Source organism: Coregonus clupeaformis, chromosome 12, assembly GCF_020615455.1.
Source record: "Coregonus clupeaformis isolate EN_2021a chromosome 12, ASM2061545v1, whole genome shotgun sequence".
In the NCBI taxonomy this organism is placed as follows: Eukaryota; Metazoa; Chordata; class Actinopteri; order Salmoniformes; family Salmonidae; genus Coregonus; species Coregonus clupeaformis.
In genome coordinates, this window is record NC_059203.1 from 38866943 (window position 1) to 38886131 (window position 19189).

Here is a 19189-nt window from a genome sequence, read left to right on the forward strand (position 1 = left end):
AGAGAGAGAGTAAGAGGGGGCCAGTACCCACTGATAGCCTTACCTAATCTATTGGCGGGGAATGAAAGGGGCCCCAGCAACCTTAGATGTATACAGTAATAATAATAATAATATGCCATTTAGCAGACAGGCCATGAACACAGAGGACGTGGCCCGAGCGGTAGAAGGAATGACCCACCCCAAAACAGGAATAGTAAGGTTTGGGCTGCCGTTAGAGGGCAGTGGGTTTCAGGGGATGCCCAGAGGGCACTTTTGCCATGGGCCGATTACGAAGAGTATGTTGGGAAAATAACTGAATTGTGTAATAGCCTCAGAGAACATTACCATTCTCATGCAGACTTCTCTAAAGCACATGAGTGAAAACAAGAGGATAGTGAGACTGTCAGCCAGTACTTAGAGAGAGTTAAAGATGTGTTTAACGCAAACAGTGGCATACCCGAACCAGACCAGAGATAAGCAGAACCATTAAAAGGACTTTGGTGGGTGGCATCGCTAGCTGAGGTTAAACGATATGCAATTCATCATGAGCAGAATAACAGACAGGACAGAGCCAAGAAAGAGCAGAAAGGAGCAGAGTACCTAATGCCCACTCTTGGGGAAATAGCGGGTAAAGGCAGGGAAAAGTGAAGGCTACAGCGGGGGAGGTCGGTGCTTCAACTGTAACAAAGGAGGGCATTTCGCCAGAGAGTGTGAGGCCCCATGCAGATACTGTGGAAAGACAGGCCCTAACTCTTTTCAATGCAAACCCAAAGGAAAAGGAAAGAAAGAAAAAAGAGAGAAGCCTAACAGACGTCTATTTCCCAGCTTTGAGCGTGAGGAAGAGGAAGATAAGGCGTGACTAGTCCTTGAGGGAGAAAGAGTAGACTCTAGTGAGGGGGAGACTACGGAAACCATTGATCCAAATTCTGAAGTGTTTGAATTGGCTACTATTGACTTAGCACTTCAACAGGAATAGAAACCAGATGGAGTCAGGATTGATGGGGAGAAAATCATGCGATCTGCCTCTGGTCATCAATTTATTGAAAGGTTATCAGCCCCAATAACCCTAAAACATGACCAATCAGGAGGAGAGGCAACCTTACCCATCCTGATATCTAAGCTGTGTCCGGTAAATTTACTAGGACGTGATGTAATGACTAAATTGAATGTGGCCGTCATTTCCACTGAGAGGGGAATGAAAGCACACATAGTCAGAGACAATATGGTGGTCTGTGGGGAAGGGGAGCCATGTTATTGGTATAGTCAAGATTTGTTAAGGGGGGGAATAACTGATATTCCCCCGAACCTTGATGGAACTTGCTGATGATGTAGTACCAGGCCCCACTAAAATGTCCCCCGATGACCTACACTGTACTCTCTGGTATAACCAACACCCAGGTCCAGATGCAATCTATGAGGAAGCATTATTTAAAACCACAGAAAGGACTATAGCCTTGAAATGGTTTCACTATGACAACACCCACGCAGCAGTGGAGGTGGAACTAGAGCCCCAAAGTTCAGGGAAAGATGGAGCCCACATGTGTCCCTAGCAAAGGAGCCAGCAGAGGACTGGAAAGACATGGGCCAGTGGGTATCCAAGGGTAAGAGGATCACTGATTGGGTCAATATTGTGAGTGGAGATCAACACAGCCCATCCACAAATAGGTATCGTCGGAAATTGAATTGGAGAGCCAATTCAGTTCCCGGAGTACATTTAGATGAGAATAGCAGATGCTGAGGAGAGGAATACCTGTTGACAGAACAACAGGAGTCAGACTTAAAAGAAGTCCCAGAGCATTTGTGGTCCCGGGGTCCAGCAGACGTAGGATTAATAAAAAGGGTAATTCCAGTACAGGTGATACCCAAATCTAATCATAGGCCATATCAGAAGCAATACGCTATGAAACCAGAAGCAATAAAAGTTTTGCAGTTTACCAAGAGCAGATTGGGAGGGACCTTGAGGGAGGGCCAATTCTCGGGGAGATAGTGAGGCCAGAAACAAAGGTGCAGTGTCCTGGAAATCACAGTCTGTTTTGTTTTTTTCAGTTCTGCTGGGAGTACATTTGATGATGGGGTTTTGTGTTGAATTAGAAGCTAGAGACTTCATAAAATAATAATTGGAATAATAATTATATATTAACTTGCTCACCCAAACATAGACATACGTCATGGGTGAGACATAATTAATATAATATTGTACAAAGCCAATTTAGGGTTTCCATTAAGGAACGTCAATCACTACATTGGATATTAATACTATGGAGATAAATTCAATATATGCTGGTCAACTACGGCATGTGTTTGGTGTTATTTGTAGCCTACTTAGAAAGGACAGTTACCTATATCTGCTGTATTCTAAACAATGACAGATTGGGGGTTTCATAAGAGGTGGCTATAATTTTTGTTGATAACAGAGGTAATTAGATTTGAGAAAGGTTGAATTGCATTGTTTATGCAAGAATGGCATTATATTCATGCTTTCTAGTTATGTGTATGCAAATATGTTATTCATTTTTGGTGGTGTGTGGATAGAATTTACTAATGCCAGGATTTAGTAAACGAAGCAGAGAGATGTAGTGAGAGCAGTGGAAGGGATACCCCACCCTAAGACGGGGGTACACCAGTTCAGAAGAGATATGGAAGTGCTTACCGCCAGCTTTAAGCTGAATACAGGGGTTCTAGAGTGGGCAGAAGGAGGGGCTTATGGAGATAAATTGGCACAACTCTGTGATAATCTGAGAGAATATTATCACAGACATGCCGACTTCTCCAAAGTCCACGAGTGTAAGCAGGGAGACAGTGAGACTATTAGTCAATACCTAGGAGAGAAGAGAGGTTACGGTAGCAAAGACCGACAAGAAGGAAATGGTAATAGTGGAGACAGGAGTGAGTGGAAGTGTTACAATTGTGACAAAACGGGACATTTTGCTAGAGAATGTGAGGAACCGTGTAGTTACTGTGCAAGGAAAGGGCACCAGTTAAGAAACTGTAGGCAGAAGGGGAAGAGAGAAATCAGGAGTCCTCATGACCTGGCTGTTTGGTTGTTGTTTTTTAATTGGGGTTTTCAAATAAAAAACAACACACCTAGTATGATGTTTATAAAGGGTTGTTGTTTCAATTTTGGGGGGTTTTCAGCAGGTCAAGGGTGATAGGTCTTGGAGGAGCACGCACAGTGAATTTTATGGAGTTTTTCGGTTTGGGGTATATATTATTTCTTATGAGAATGAATGTCATGAGGACTTAATGAACACTTGGGATAAGTAAGATTTTTGAAATATTTAGAATGTTGGTAATGTTTGGTATACTATGGGATGGAACAGTTCGTTGAATAATTTCAATTGCCTCTGAACTCTGTTTTAACTTTCTGGTGATAATTAATCATCCACACTGGTAAATTCTAAAGGCATGAGAGGAGGACTTTAAGATAGTTTATTTTACCAAGTTGAGGGTAATTTATATAATACTGTGAAAAGTGTGAAGAAGATTATAATTTGGTAATAATATATATAATTTGAACCATAAAACAACAGAAGAAAGAGAGAGCTTTCCCTGAATGAGGGATACCTGTTGCTAGTAAATTGTACTAATCTTGGATTACTTTTACGGGATATAAGTAAATTGAGGTATTATCAAATGTTGTCATTCAAATTTCATTTTTATTATGCTTTAATAAACAACAAGTTGGTATTTGAAACTAAATTTATGCAATGAGCTGCAGTAATCAGAGGAAGGCACAATCTAAAGCGAAACAGCTATTACCTAGACCGTTGGGAAGGTCCATATCAGGTCCTGTTGGTGACGGCCTTCGCTGTAAGAATTGCGGAAAGATCCACCTGGGTGCATGTCACACACTGTAAAAAGGTAGACCCAGCTACACCTGACGAACAAACACAGAGTTAGGAGAAAGAACCGATCACCACTGGGGCTCGGGGTTGGCTCCTTAACGAAGATTCCCTTATCCTGTCTGATCATCCCTGTGTGAGTTCGATAGAAGGTAAAGCAATGGGTTGGCCTCTGGCGTCTGACATGTTCTCAGGGCGAGGGTGGGGATTCACAGGTCTCCTGACGGTAGGTAGCTGTCTGATTGTGGGGGCCATATTCCTAACACACTCAAACCCTCCTGATCCGCCAGAAGTAGTAGTTAACCTAACACAAGTTCATAAAATGTCAATCTCCATACACAGTTTAAGGACAGGTGGAGTATTGTGAAAGTAGGGAATTACCAGAAATGGCAGTGCGAGCCATATAAGGGTACAAGTACTAGTTACCATTGCTAAAAAGTAACGTTACGCTTTTAATCATGGGGTAACCCTGATGAACCTGTAATGTTTTTATATGCAAACCAACTTATATACTTCAATGAGTGTGATTCATTTCTATAACAACATATATTTTGTATGTGTGTAATATTTTGTCAAAGGGTGGAATTGATAGATTAATTATTAATTACTAATTACCCTGAAACTGTGTATAATGTGTTAGAAATGTGTGAGTGTAGGACCAGTAAAGGCTATGGCATTGAGCCACTATTTAGCAATGTGAGTAAGAGTTAGGCCAGACAACAAAGGACAAGGAGAACTGCCTACAGGCAACTGATAGGCTTTTTAATGAGTATGGTGCAGAATATTGTGAGAACGGCAATAACTGAGGAATGTAGGGAGTAGGCTATGATAAGAAGGTGTGTGTGTATGTATGTGTGTATGCATGTGAGTATATGTGTGTGTGTGTGAACTGATGGTCAGGAGAGCAGTTTTAGAGTGGAAAACTACAGCCCGCCTACAGAGGGGAGGGATTTTTTTGTATGACGTATGACTATAAAAGATGGACTCTGAAATTGTGATGGCAGAATTCTCAATGAATAAATCTCTGACCATGCAGACCGGGACTCTGTCCGTTACTTAAATCCCAAAAGACTTACAACCTTTTGGGAGACGTACAGAGACACTGAAATAGTTTGTTAAATAATTCCCATAACAATTACTCAGATATTACTCATTTCCATCGGGTTATACACACTCATTTTGCCCTGTAGAATAAGAATTAATCCATACTTGCACAATCATTTTTGATCAGTCTGAGAGAAACACATTTGTGTTTCGTAGTTCAATCTCCCAGTTCAATCCAGTGTCGACCAGGGCAGGCGCTGAATCACACATCTAACTCGATCAGCTGATGGTGTTAGTTTACTTACGAGACTCCTTCATGACTCAGATGGAGATACTCCAGATTAAAGTCCTCTGAGGCTCTATTAGATTAGAAGTGGTGATAATAAAATCACTCAGCGCCTGACCTCTCTTCTCTTTTCATCTCCTTTCCTCTCTTCTCGTCTCCTCTCTTCTCCTCTGCCCCTCACATGTCACAGCAGTATGAGACAGTCAGCCACCAGTGAGCATGGAGGAGAGCAGCTGCAGCTGGTCAGATAGTTCTGCTCCAACAGAAGGGTTCTTACACTGAGAGACAGAGGCATAAGGCATGGTGTAGCAAGTCATCATGTTATTGTGTAATCATACGGTACTTCACACAAATGCTAGTATTGTATGTGATTCCCCATAGGTTTAATTGTACATTACTGCTAATGGTGGTTTACTACACCGTGCCAGGTAACCTCCTACACTACAGTATAGTGGTAAATGAGGTTTTCCACAGTGGCATTACAGGTTGTCTGTAGCATTGTCTTTAATCCTGTGTTAAAAAGTGACCTCTCACCATGGTCATAGTGAACGGTAGACCCCATAATTCATGCAGGGTTGTGGGACCCCAGGACCACACTGCTTTGCACCCACTCTGGCCTGGCCCCATGGTTACATGTCTGCACTAACCACATCAGATAGACTGTGGTTCACATTGGCACCGATCAGCTAAAGAACACAGAGACCAAGGTCATTCAGACCTACTGTAGCTTTCACTTTTAATACAGTTCGGTCATGCTGGAGCGACATGTAGGAGAGGAGGGAGATGGGAGAGATAAGAGAGGGAGAGAGAGAGGGGCACAGATAGACAGAGTTACTGCATATAAGCTTGAATGCAATCACTCATAGAGAGAGGAAGCAAGAGAGGATAAAAAGAGAATTATGGAGGCCATCTTGATTTCCTCTGCTGAACATTGCCATCTACTTGACATAAATAGAGACTGGTACACTTAGTTGAGCTGGCCATTTCTGTGCGTGCATGCATGTGTGTCCATGTGTGTGTATTTCTGTAGTACATCTGTAAGAATGCTTTCTCCAGACTTAGATCCATGTATATTTTCCTCAAGGTTGAACTATTAAAGGTGAAAATATGAGAGTCCTGAATGAGTGCTCACACTGTGCATGCCAAGTACAAGGATGACTTTGTTTACCCAGGCTGGTCTCATAGACTAAACATAACATAGTAAATGAAAATCCGGGACACTCAAATTAGTATGATATGTTACGTTTAGGATGGTTACATAAGACAGAGGTTACTTAAGGAAAAAATGAAAGGAGGGTGGTTGGTCAGGGTGGATGGGTAGGCGTATAACGCTAATGTCTAGCAAACCAAAGGTTGCGTCTTCGAATCTCATCTTGGACAACTTTACCATTTTAGCTAATTAGCAAATTTGCAACTACTGACTACTTTTTAGCTACTTTGCAACTACTTAGCATGTTAACTAAGCCTAACCCTAACTCTTAACCCTTTAACCTAACTCTTAGCCTTAACCCTAACCTTAACCCCTAACCCCTAGCTAACGTTAGCCACCTAGCTAACATTAGCATTAGCCACCTAGCCATCCAGCTAACGTTAGCCACAACAAATTGAAATTCATAACATATCATATGAATTGCAAATTCGTAACATATTGTACGAATTGCAATACGTAACATATCATACGAATTGTAATTTGTAACATATCATACGAAATGGATGATGGGCATCCACAAATTAATACATACCATACCAAACGTAACATATCATACTAATTGGAGTGTCCCAGATCTTCGTTTACTATGTTACGTCTACCCCTGACTCCAGGTTGGTTTACCTTACTAATGTCAGTCTGGGAGAGCCAATCCAGAGGGGGGAGGGGATTTGGTCCCTGTGTAAATATTCTCTCCCTTATTATATTTATCTTGTTCTCTATCTTTCGCCCTTCTACTCCCCCTTTACTCCCCCTATCTCATACCTCCCTCCCCTTTCTCTCCCTCTCTTTCATTCTCTCTGACCTCCCTCCCTTTTAACCAACACTCTTCTCACCCTCCCTCTCTCTCTCCCTCCCCCCTCACTGACCACCCTCCTCCCCCTCACCCCTCTGCAGTCATGGAGCCTGAGTGTGAGAAAAGCTCGGCCACCACCTACTTTTGGTACCGCCAGACCCTGAATACCATCAGCACCATCGCAGATAGCGGCGGCCTGAACGTCAAGATGACCCTGTCTCTGCTTGTGGCCTGGATCATCGTCTGTCTGGCTGTCATCAGAGGTATCGCGTCCTCCGGGAAGGTAGGGAGTGCTGTGGGGAGAAAGTGGAGGGTTTGTGGGGAAGAGGGGCAAGGAGGATGGGGGAGAGGGGCAGGGGGTGTGGGGGGAAAGGGAAACTGGGTGTGGGGAGAGGGGCAGGGGGCGTCGGGAAGAGGGGCAGGGGACGTGGGGGAGAGGGGTGTGGGGGAGAGGGGCAGGATGCCTGGGGAGACGGGCAGGGGGCATGGGGGGAGAGTCAAAAGAGTGTAGGGAAGATATATGACAGGTCCACACTTTTTAAAGAACATGACATGACTAAAAATTGCACTACTGAACTGGAGTTCTACTGAACTGGAGTGCTGCTGAACTGGTGTCCTTCCTTCCTCTGGCATGGATGGTGTAGCTATAATACAGAACGTGTGACTGAATGTTGTTTCCTGTGGTCTGACAGGTGATGTACTTCAGCTCTCTGTTCCCCTACGTGGTGCTCTTCTGTTTCCTGGTGAGAGGTTTGCTGTTGAAGGGCGCTGTTGATGGCATCGCACACATGTTCACTCCCAAGGTGAGATTCAGAGAAGGCCGTTATACACATGCGCGCATGCATGCACAGAGAAGCTTCCATTGCAGTTGCATGCTGTCATTTATGGGAAAAGACAGCTACTACCCCTATATAATTTATAAACATTTCTAATAATTAAAACCAACTAGTCAGTCAATGTGTTATTGTGTGTTCAAGCTGGAGAAGATGCTGGAGCCCCAGGTTTGGAGGGAGGCAGCCACACAGGTGTTTTTTGCCCTTGGCCTGTGCTTCGGTGGAGTCATCACCTTCTCCAGCTACAACAAGATAGACAACAACTGCCACTTTGACGCCGTGCTCGTCTCCATTATCAACTTTGTCACCTCCATCCTGGCTACTCTGGTGGTGTTCGCTGTGCTGGGCTTCAAGGCAAACCTTATGAACGAGAAGTGTGTCATAGAGTGAGTTCAAATCAACTGCCCTATCGGCCATCTAGTAGGGGAGAGTGGGGTAAGTTGAGCCAAAGGGGTAAGTTGAGCCAGCCTTGTTTCTAGGAAACCATACATAAAATTAATCATGTGACCAAATATTTTGGAGGAGGTCATCATTTCATGGAGTCTGTGAATGAAGAAACCACATGGAAAAAGTTAGGTCCAAAAAACTGAAAACTGATTTTCACAAAGTCAAATGAATGTATTGTGTTCTAAGTTTCATGATGCTTTTATCTAAACCAAAGTAGATCATTTTAAGATTGTTTTATACATCAGTTGGGGTCTTTATAAGCTACAACATGAGGTCCTAAACCTAGCATGAAAGTGTAGATGTGTGAGTTAATATAGTCCAAATGTTTGCATTGGGGTAAGTAGAGCCAATGGCCACCATACCCCATACAAACAATGATTACATTTTGTCCGTTTTATACATAAAACTGATATTATTTTTGCAGTCATGCGTATGAACTCAAGTGCATGTTTATTGTTACAGACAAGACATCATCATGCCCTGTGCATACAGACATAAAAAGGGCAGGGGTCTAGCCCCCCTTGAGGTTCTTGAGAGAGCAGCCAAGGAAGTGAGAGAAAGGAAGAAGTCCATTCGAGCAGGAGCAAGGGATGAAAAAATTGACTGAATGACACCAAAGAGGTACATTGACAAAAAAGAAAACGATACCTGTACCTGTGCAAAAGAGTGGCTGTGATAGAGTAGCAGAGGCACACAAAGTATTATCTGATGACATGGAGTCTGAGCTTGCTAAACATATCAAGAATCTTGCAGACCAGTTTCATGGGCTTAGTAGCCTCAAATGCAGAGAACTTACCTACGAATTGGCACATCCAAACAATATCCCTGTCCCAGACAAGTGGTCAATAAATGGAAGGGTAAGTGATATTGAACAGAGAATCTATGCATTTAAGTTATTCAATATACCACACCCCCCCCATTCCTTGAATTAAACTTTGACCAACCAGCACCATCACACACTGTCACAGGACAGCATCACCCACTTACCCCAAGTCTGCTCAATTTACCTTGTCCCTATGCTCAATTTACCCAATACCCGGGATAGATTCTGCCAAGAGACCACTTTTTTTGGACAAGCTATGTTTTCAAAACTGTTATGTTTACATGAATTCTGATTATTTCCAGGGATACACAACATCTTAAAATATATGTAGGTATCTTGGTTAGAAAGAAAACTATATTTCCTTTGACGGAGTGATGCTGAATGTAAAAAATGGCTCAATTTACCCCACTCTCTCCTAGTGATAGTGGAGGGAATTTAAGCTGTCTAATCCAGAATGAAATGACTCTTTGCTCACGCCATACATTTTTTATCATGCCCTCTCTGTGATCAGAGTCAGGACTTTTGCAGTACGTTTCATCTTGTGCTCTAACATGTTTCCCTGTGGTGTTTTCAGGAATGCAGAGAAGATCCTTGGCTACCTGAACTCTAACGTGCTGAGTCATGACCTCATTCCGTCACACGTGAACTTCTCCCAGCTGTCCACCGTAGATTACGCTGAGATATACGGCGTCATCAAGACTGTGAAGGAGGGCAGCTTCGCCGAGCTGGGCCTGGACCCCTGTGTCCTGGAGGATGAGCTCAACAAGGTACAGTGGGTCTGTTTGTCTGGGCTTTGAGCTCTACATCACCGAAACTGGGTCTGAATATAATCCATCTTCACAACACCAAACCAATTAGGCTTTTTCTAGTCATCCTTATAAATCAAATCAAATCTAATTGTATTTGTCACATGCGCCGAATACAACAGATGTAGACCTTACGGTGAAATGCTTACAAGCCCTTAACCAACAATGCAGTTTTAAGAAAAATAAGTGTTATGTAAAAAATAGATAAGTAAAAAATTAAATAACAAATACAAAGAAATAACAAATAATTAAAGAGCAGCAGTAAAATAACAGCAGCTAGGCTTTATACAGGGGGTACCGGTACAGAGTCAATGTGCGGGGGCACAGGTTAGCTGAGGTAATTGAGGTAATATGTACATGTACGTAGAGTTAAAGTGACTATGCATAGATAATAAACAGAGAGTAGCAGCAGCGTCCGGGTAGCCATTTGATTAGTTGTTCAGGAGTCTTATGGACCTAGACTTGGCGCTCCGGTACCGCTTACCATGCGGTAGCAGAGAGAACAGTGTATGACTAGGGTGGCTGGAGTCTTTGACAATTTTTAGGGCCTTCCTCTGACACCGCCTGGTATAGAGGTCCTGGATGGCAGGAAGCTTGGCCCCAGTGATGTACTGGGCCGTACGCACTGCCCTCTGTAGTGCCTTGCGGTCGGAGGCCGATCAGTAGCCATACCAGGCAGTGATGCAACCAGTCATGATGCTCTCGATGGTGCAGCTGTAGAACTTTTTGAGGATCTGAGGACCCATGCCAAATCTTTTCTGTCTCCTGATGGGGAATAGGCTTTGTCGTGCCCTCTTTACGACTGTCTTGGTGTGTTTGGACCATGATAGTTTGTTGGTGATGTGGACACCAAGGAACTTGAAGCTCTCAACCTGCTCCACTACAGCCCCGTCGATGAGAATGGGGGCGTGCTCGGTCCTCCTTTTCCTGTAGTCCACAATCATCTTCTTTGTCTTGATCACGTTGAGGGAGAGGTTGTTATACTGGCACCACACAACCAGGTCTCTGACCTCCTCCCTATAGGCTGTCTCATCGTTGTCGGTGATCAGGCCTACCACTGTTGTGTCGTCGGCAAACTTAATGATGGTGTTGGGGTCGTGCCTGGCCATGCAGTCATTGGTGAACAGGGAGTACAGGAGGGGACTGAGCACATACCCCTGAAGGGCCCCTGTGTTGAGGATCAGCGTGGCAGATGTGTTGTTACCTACCCTTTCCACCTGGGGCGGCCCGTCAGGAAGTCCAGGATATAGTTGCAGAGGGAGGTGTTTAGTCCCAGGGTCCTTAGCTTAGTGATGAGCTTTGAGGGCACTATGGTGTTGAACGCTGAGCTGTAGTCAATGAATAGCATTCTCACGTAGGTGTTCCTTTTGTCAAGGTGGGAAAGGGCAGTGTGGAGTGCAATAGAGATTGCATCATCTGTGGATCTGTTGGGGTGATATGCAAATTGGAGTGGGTCTACGATTTCTGGGATAATGGTGTTGATGTGAGCCATGACCACCATTTCAAAGCACTTCATGGCTACAGACGTGAGTTCTACGGGTCTGTAGTCATTTAGGCAGGTTACATTTAGTGTTGTTGGGCACAGGGACTATGGTGGTCTGCTTGAAACATGTTGGTATTACAGACTCAGTCAAGGACAGGTTGAAAATGTCAGGGAAGACACTTGCCAGTTGGTCAGCACATGCTCGGAGTACACGTCCTGGTAATCCGCCTGGCCCTGCGGCCTTGTGAATGTTGACCTGTTTGAAGGTCTTACTCACATCGGCTACGGAGAGCGTGATCACACAGTCGTCCAGAACAGCTGATGCTCTCATGCATGCTTCAGTGTTGCTTGCCTCGAAGCGAGCATAGAAGTAATTTAGCTCGTCTGGTAGGTTTGTGTCACTGGGCAGCTCGCGGCTGTGCTTCCCTTTGTGGTCTGTAATAGTTTGCAGGCCCTGCCACATCCGACGCGCGTCGGAGCCGGTGTTGTACGATTCAATCTTAGTCCTGTATTGACGCTTTGCCTGTTTGATGGTTCGTCGAAGGGCATAGCGGGATTTCTTATAAGCGTCCGGGTTAGAGTCCCTCTCCCTGAAAGCGGCAGCTCTACCCTTTAGCTCAGTGTGGATGTTGCCTGTAATCCATGGCTTCTGGTTGGGGTATGTACGTACAGTCACTGTGGGGACGACGTCATCGATGCACTTATTGATGAAGCCAGTGACTGATGTGGTGTACTCCTTAATGCCATCGGAAGAATCCCGAAACATATTCCAGTCTGTGCTAGCAAAACAGTCCTGTAGCTTAGCATCTGCGTCATCTGACCACTTCTTTATTGACCGAGTCACTGGTGCTTCCTGCTTTAGTTTTAACTAAACTCCTTCTTGGCTCTTCTGTCCCCTCTCCCTCTCTCTATCACAATCTCTTGGTCCTCCTTTGCTCCCTCTCTCCTTCACTCTTTTTTTCTCTTTCTCTCTATCCATCCCTCTCTCTCTGCAGTCAGTGCAGGGTACAGGATTGGCCTTCATTGCCTTCACAGAGGCCATGACTCATTTCCCGGCCTCTCCCTTCTGGTCCGTCATGTTCTTCTTCATGCTCATCAACCTGGGCCTGGGCAGTTGATCGGCACCATGACAGGCATCACCATGCCCGTCCTTGACACCTACAAGGTCCAGAAGGAGCTCTTCACAGCTCAGCCCTAAAATCCACTGTGGCTCTCCCATTCTCCTCTATCATAGTTTCTTACACAAATTCAGCACTTTTCACCAAGACAGAGTGGGGAACTAGGTAAGACTCACAAATTCTGAGATTTTTAAGGATGACTACTTTTTTATACTATTGTTGTAGTCCTTTCAGGGCTGATTACAAAGTAATAGCAATAAAAGCAATGTTGCATACATACACTACCAGTCCAAAGTTTGGACACACCTACTCATTCAAGGGATTTTCTTTATTTTTACTATTTTCTACATTGTAGAATAATAGTGAAGACATCAAAACTATGAAATAATACATATGGAATCAGGTATTAACCAAAAAAGTGTTAAACAAATCAAAATATATTTTAGATTCTTTAAAGTAGCCACCCTTTGCCTTGATGACAGCTTTGCACACTCTTGGCATTCTCTCAACCACTACATATCTACAATACAAAATGTATAATCATTGGTGGAAAAAGTACCCAATTGTTATACTTGAGTAAAAGTAAAAGTGAAAGTCACCCAGTAAAATACTACTTGAGTAAAAGTCTAAAAGTACTTGGTTTTAAATATTCTTAAGTATCAAAAATAAATGTAATTGCTAAAATATACTTAAGTATCAAAAGTAAAAGTATTAATCATTTCTAATTCCTTATATTAAGGGGCACACTCTGACACTCAGACATCATTTACGAATGAAACATGTGTGAGTCCGCCAGATCAGAGGCAGTAGGGATGACCAGGGATGTTCTCTTGATAAGTGCGTGAATTGGAAAAATGTTCTTTCCAACTAAGCATTCAAAATGTAATGAGTACTTTTGGGTGTCAGGGAAAATGTATGGAGTAAAATTACATTATTTTCTTTAGGAATGTAGTGAAGTAAAAGTAAAAGTTGTCAGAAATATAAATAGTAAAGTAAAGTACAGATACCCCCAAAAAACTACTTAAGTAGTACTTTAAAGTATTTGTACTTACAGTAAGTACTTTACACCACTGTGTCTAATACCACAATACAACAATATTACAACATTACAATGTGCGTATGCGTGTGTGTGCCTGTGTGTGTGTCTTTTCATAGTCTGTGTTGTTCCATAAAGTGTCGTTTTATCTGTTTATCTATTTTCAGTGTGCTGCTGCATCATAGCCTTTTTCTGTGGCCTGCTCTTCGTCCAGCGCTCTGGGAACTACTTTGTCACCATGTTTGATGACTACTCCGCTGGTCTGCCACTCACTGTCGTGGTCATCCTAGAGAATGTGTCAGTGGCCTGGATCTACGGCACCAAGAGGTACAGGATGGCGTCTCCTCAGAGAGCCCTATAGTGTCAGAGGTAGCTTTGTAAAGTGAACACACTGATCATCACTGATATTGCAATGTGTGTTTTTATATGAATTAAGAGGAAAGTTGGATAAGAGGATGAAGATTGAGAAAGAGTCAAGGAAAATGTGAATACTGTAAACTGTAAACTGAAGGAGTTGGCTGGACCTATTTTAAACCCACCTGTATGTGTGTGTCAGGTTTATGCAGGACCTGGAGGACATGTTGGGTTTCCGGCCCAATGCCTTCTATTTCTACATGTGGAAGTACGTCTCCCCTTGTTGTCTCATCGTTCTCATTATGGCTACTGTCATCGAGATGGCCATCAGCCCGCCAGGGTACAATGCATGGGTGGAGGAACTGGTCAGTCAACCTGTTGCAAAACAGTCAAAAGTTTCATATAGACACTTGACATTTTGTGTACTAGCCTTGTTACAGAGTTTGCAGTCAGCACCAGGAGTATTTCTTTTTCACCTTATGTCCCTTGTTTCTCTCTCTATAGGCTCAGGAGCGTTTCCAGAGCTACCCTCCCTGGGCATTGGCCATGTGCTTCTCCCTCATCGTGGTGGCCATGCTTCCTCTCCCCATCGTCTTCATCGCCCGCCACTTCAACCTGATGTCTGACGGCTCCAACAAGCTGTCCGTCTCCTACCGCAAGAGCATGATGAAGGACATCTCCAACCTGGAGGTGGACGAGACACGCTTCATCCTGGGCAAGAACCCAGGAGAGACACCTTCGCCCAAGTCCCCATCCCTGTCCTCATCAATCTACGCACAATACCCCATAATGACAAAGCGAAAAAAGGTTTTTCGAAATGTTTGAAAATGTATAAAAATAAAAAAACAGACAGAAGTATTCAGACCCTTTGCTATGACACTCGAAATTGAACTCAGGTGCATCCTCTTTCCATTGATCGTCCTTGAGATGTTTCTACAACTTGATTGGAGTCCACCTGTGGTAAATTAAATTGATTGGACATGATTTGGAAAGGCACACACCTGTCTATATAAGGTCCCACAGTTGACAGTTAATGTCAGAGCAAAAACCATGCCATGAGGTCGAAGGAATTGTCCGTAGAGCTCCGAGACAGGATTGTGTCAATGCACAGATCTGGGGAAGGGGTACCAAAAATTGTATGCAGCATTGAAGGTCCCCAAGAATACAGTGGCCTCCATCATTCTTAAATGGAAGAAGTTTGGAACCACCAAGACTCTTCCTAGAGCTGGCTGCCCAGCCAAACTGAGCAATCAGGGGAGAAGGGCCTTGGGCAGGGAGGTGACCAAGAACCCGATGGTCACTCTTACAGAGCTCCAGAGTTCCTCTGTGGAGATGGGAGAACATTCCAGAAGGACAACCATCTCTGCAGCACTCCACCAATCAGGCATTTATAGTATAGCCAAGCGTCACGTCTGGAGGAAACCTGGCACCATCCCTACGGTGAAGCATGGTGGTGGCAGCATCATGCTGTGGGGATGTTTTTCAGCGGCAGGGACTGGGAGACTATTCAGAATCGAGGGAAAGATGAACGGAGCAAAGTACAGAAAGATCCTTGATGAAAACCTCAGACTGGGGCGAAGGTTCACCTTCCAACAGGACAACGACCCTAAGCACACAGCCAAGACAACACAGGAGTGGCTTCGGGACAAGTCTCTGAATGTCCTTGAGCGGCCCAGCCAGAGCCCGGACTTGAACCCAATTAAACATCTCTGGAGAGACCTGAAAATAGCTGTGCAGCGATGCTCCCCATCCAACCTGACAGAGCTTGAGAGGATCTGCAGAGAAGAATGGGAGAAACTCTCCAAATACAGGCGTGCCCAGCTTGTAGCGTCATACCCAAGGAGACTCAAGGCTGTAATCGCTGCCGAAGGTGCTTCAACAAAGTACTGAGTAAAGGGTCTGAATACTTATGTAAATGTGGTATTTCTGTTATTTATTTTTAATACATTTGCAAAAATAAAAACCTGTTTTTGCTTTGTCATTAGGGGGTATTGTGTGAAGCTTGATGAGGGAAAAAACTATTCAATACATTTTAGAATAAGGCTGTAACGTAACGAAATGTGGAAAAAGTGAAAGGGTCTGTGTCACGCCCTGGCTCTGGGGACTCTTGTATGTTGAGCCAGGGTGTTAGTTTCTTTGTGTAGTGTCTATGTTTCGTTTTCTATGTTCTGTTCTAGGTTATGTGGTTCTATGTTGGCCGGGGTGGTTCTCAATCAGAGGCAACGAGAATCAGCTGTTGCTTGTTGTCTCTGATTGGGAACCATACTTAGGCAGCCTGTTGTGCACTTGTGTTTTGTGGGATCTTGTTCCGTGTTGGTTTGTGTTCATGACCGAGGACTTCACGTTTCGTTTTGTTGTTTTGTATTTTGTATCGTGTTGCTAGTACACTATTAAAGAGATGTACGCATATCACGCTGCGCCTTGGTCCAATCATTATGACGATCGTGACAGTCTGAATACTTTCCGAATGCAATGTATATATTTGTGGCAGGTTTGAAGCCTTTTACGCTTTGCAGTCCTCCATATCAGTCCTCTATATCAAATAGAGTGTAGTAATGCTTTCCCTAGATTTTATGTAGAACATTTCCTTGTAATTTAGTGTGCCACTGAAGCACTTGAGCAGACCACTGCTCTTGACACACCTCCTTTCGCTGCAATGCTCTACCTGTTTCAGCTAAGTGTTTAGAGGCAGGAACAATATTGTTTGGCATTGGTTACAGTGCCAACTCCAGAGGGCTCTGTATATTTTGAAAGACTATGTGCAAGGCTGCTGTAAAGACACTGTCTGTCACGTTCGTTTAAAGAAGGGTCGGACCAAGGCGCAGCGTGATATGCGTACATGTTTATTAACGATAAACACACGACAAAACAACAAAGGAAACGAAACGTGAAGTCCAAAGGTACAACACAACAAACCTTACACGGAACAAGAACCCACAACTAGACAGTGCCAAAAGGCTGCCTAAGTATGATTCCCAATCAGAGACAACGAGCGACAGCTGCCTCTGATTGGGAACCACACCGGCCAACATAGAAATACTAATCTAGAATATTCACACCCTGACCAAACTAGCTAGAGTTCTGTAGGCCAGGGCGTGACACTGTCTTCATTTTCTATTTGCTAGCATTCATGCTCTTCACATAAGCACCACTGTCTCATCTAGTGTCAGTCTCCTACTGTATCTTGTGTACTTTAAGCCAATACTGTCCTTGTTCATCATGTAGGAGTTATATATTGTGATACTTCAGGCCACGCATACAGTAGCTAGTGTCTTAGAAACTTCCGTACCTCCACCAAAGAGTCTGCATGTCGACTACGTTCTGTACATACACCATAGAGCGGAATTAACAGATCACCATCACTTTCAGAGCAGAAATCCAGGAAGAAACGCACTGTATAATGTGCTGCTATTGATGTAGAAGATGAAAGAGGACTTGTCCAGTCATTATAAATAGCACAGATGAAGAGTACAAAAGGAGTCCCTCCCGGGCACAAAACGTTTTTGATGATCTCATATTATGAGAAGTTTTTGCAATAAATTACTACCAAGCACATAAAAATGTATTGACATAACCTTGTTACAAATAATTCATCAGCACAAGAAAGATTGTAGTATGTATAGGCACAAATAGGAATGTATTACAGCAAATGTGATGATTAAGGAGCTTTGACCAAATCAGATCGAAGTCTGATTGTAAAGCAATCTCCATTTTACTGAGGAATATAAACCTTCCCATGGTTGATCCTCAAATCTCTATTTACTGATACTCATGAGCAGAACGGCAGTGCTTCATGTAAGTGTGTCTTAATTTAAACCAAGAGCACAGTTCTCCATTGGACTATTTCAACCCTCTTACAGAAGTGAAGTATTAAAACCAGATAGAGAACTCACACAAGCATACAGTGTTAGTTTAATATCTGCCAAGACCTTTTCCCACAAGTATTTACACACCTTCATCACACAGATAGCAAAGCTTTTACCGTACGTTGTTACCGTAACAAAAAAAAAGCACACCTGACAATCTGAAATGACAGGGAAGGAAGAAAATCCCCCCCCAAAAAAGAAAATATATATAAAATCAACATGACCCATAAAGCAACATGACCCACTTGGCCTGTCACTCTTATCAATTGATTTACAGCTAGCTGTGAAGTCAAAATGATTCCATTTAGCTAACTTTATTTTTTGAAGAGGATTCCTTTATTTAGATTTGTATCACAATGTTCAAAGCCATGCATGGTGTTGATGATTAAATTGACTATATTTATATTACTGTATAATATACTATCTGTGTATGTTGGTGCGCATAATGTTTAAAGACTAATTACGATTTTATCTGTAAAGGTGACCAGTTGTATGTTTTCATCCTGTGTATATTTTATTGTATATTTGAAGATTTCTCTATTTTGTAGTTGGTATACCTTATCTATGACTATGGGACTTTAAAAGGAGTGGGAAGATGGGAGGGGGGTACAGTATGTTAACCTTGTGTGATCCCAATGTAGCCTCGTTTTGTGAACGTGTATTGTCGAACACTGACAAGCTGCATGTGCAGCACTCTGGTTCTGATGTGTTCCTCTCTCAGCTGCTTATAGAGAGGCGTGGCCCTCCAGATAAGAACATATGGATAAGCATATCCATGCAGTCACCAGTCTTTGTTTGAAGTTATAGTCAAGATTTGTTTTAGTCATTGGCCTGGAGCCAGTCCCTCTTATGATTGTACCATGTTGAAATCCCTCACTTTGAAAGTTTGTAAATATTCTTATGTCTGTAAGATTTTACAACAAATAATAATCAAATTATTCTAAAGATAGAGCAAAACTTGTGAAGTATATAAATGTCTTAACACTGCAGAACTGTTTTAATAAGAGTTCATGTGGAAGAAATTACTATTGAATGTGGTGAAAACTCCAAAAGAGTATTGTTATGTTTCTGTTTTGTTGTCTGCATATTGGTATGCTCAATGTTTGCCCAAGCTTCTGTACAGTCTGTGTTAAAGCATTATTGTACTATATTATCTGCTGGAGCAACAGTAGAGGGATGGGAGGCTAAAACCTCTGTAGGGAAAATGAGTTGTGGTTAGGAACTGCCCCTTTGTAGCTAAAGTGTTATAGTGACTCAACATAATATGAG

The 19189-nt window shown here is 43.2% G+C and overlaps 1 protein-coding gene across 1 annotated transcript in view; it reads left to right on the forward strand.

Annotated features, from left to right (window-relative positions):
* LOC121578775 (sodium-dependent neutral amino acid transporter SLC6A17-like) overlaps nucleotides 1-18651 on the forward strand; it is a 48640-nt gene extending 29989 nt beyond the window's left edge. The window contains 10 exon segments of the mRNA XM_041893158.1: nucleotides 7256-7437; nucleotides 7847-7957; nucleotides 8132-8373; nucleotides 9832-10024; nucleotides 12542-12659; nucleotides 12662-12730; nucleotides 13865-14027; nucleotides 14257-14419; nucleotides 14559-14800; nucleotides 18642-18651. Coding sequence (XP_041749092.1) covers nucleotides 7256-7437; nucleotides 7847-7957; nucleotides 8132-8373; nucleotides 9832-10024; nucleotides 12542-12659; nucleotides 12662-12730; nucleotides 13865-14027; nucleotides 14257-14419; nucleotides 14559-14800; nucleotides 18642-18651 — 1493 coding nt within the window.
* Nucleotides 18652-19189: the final 538 nt, after the last annotated feature.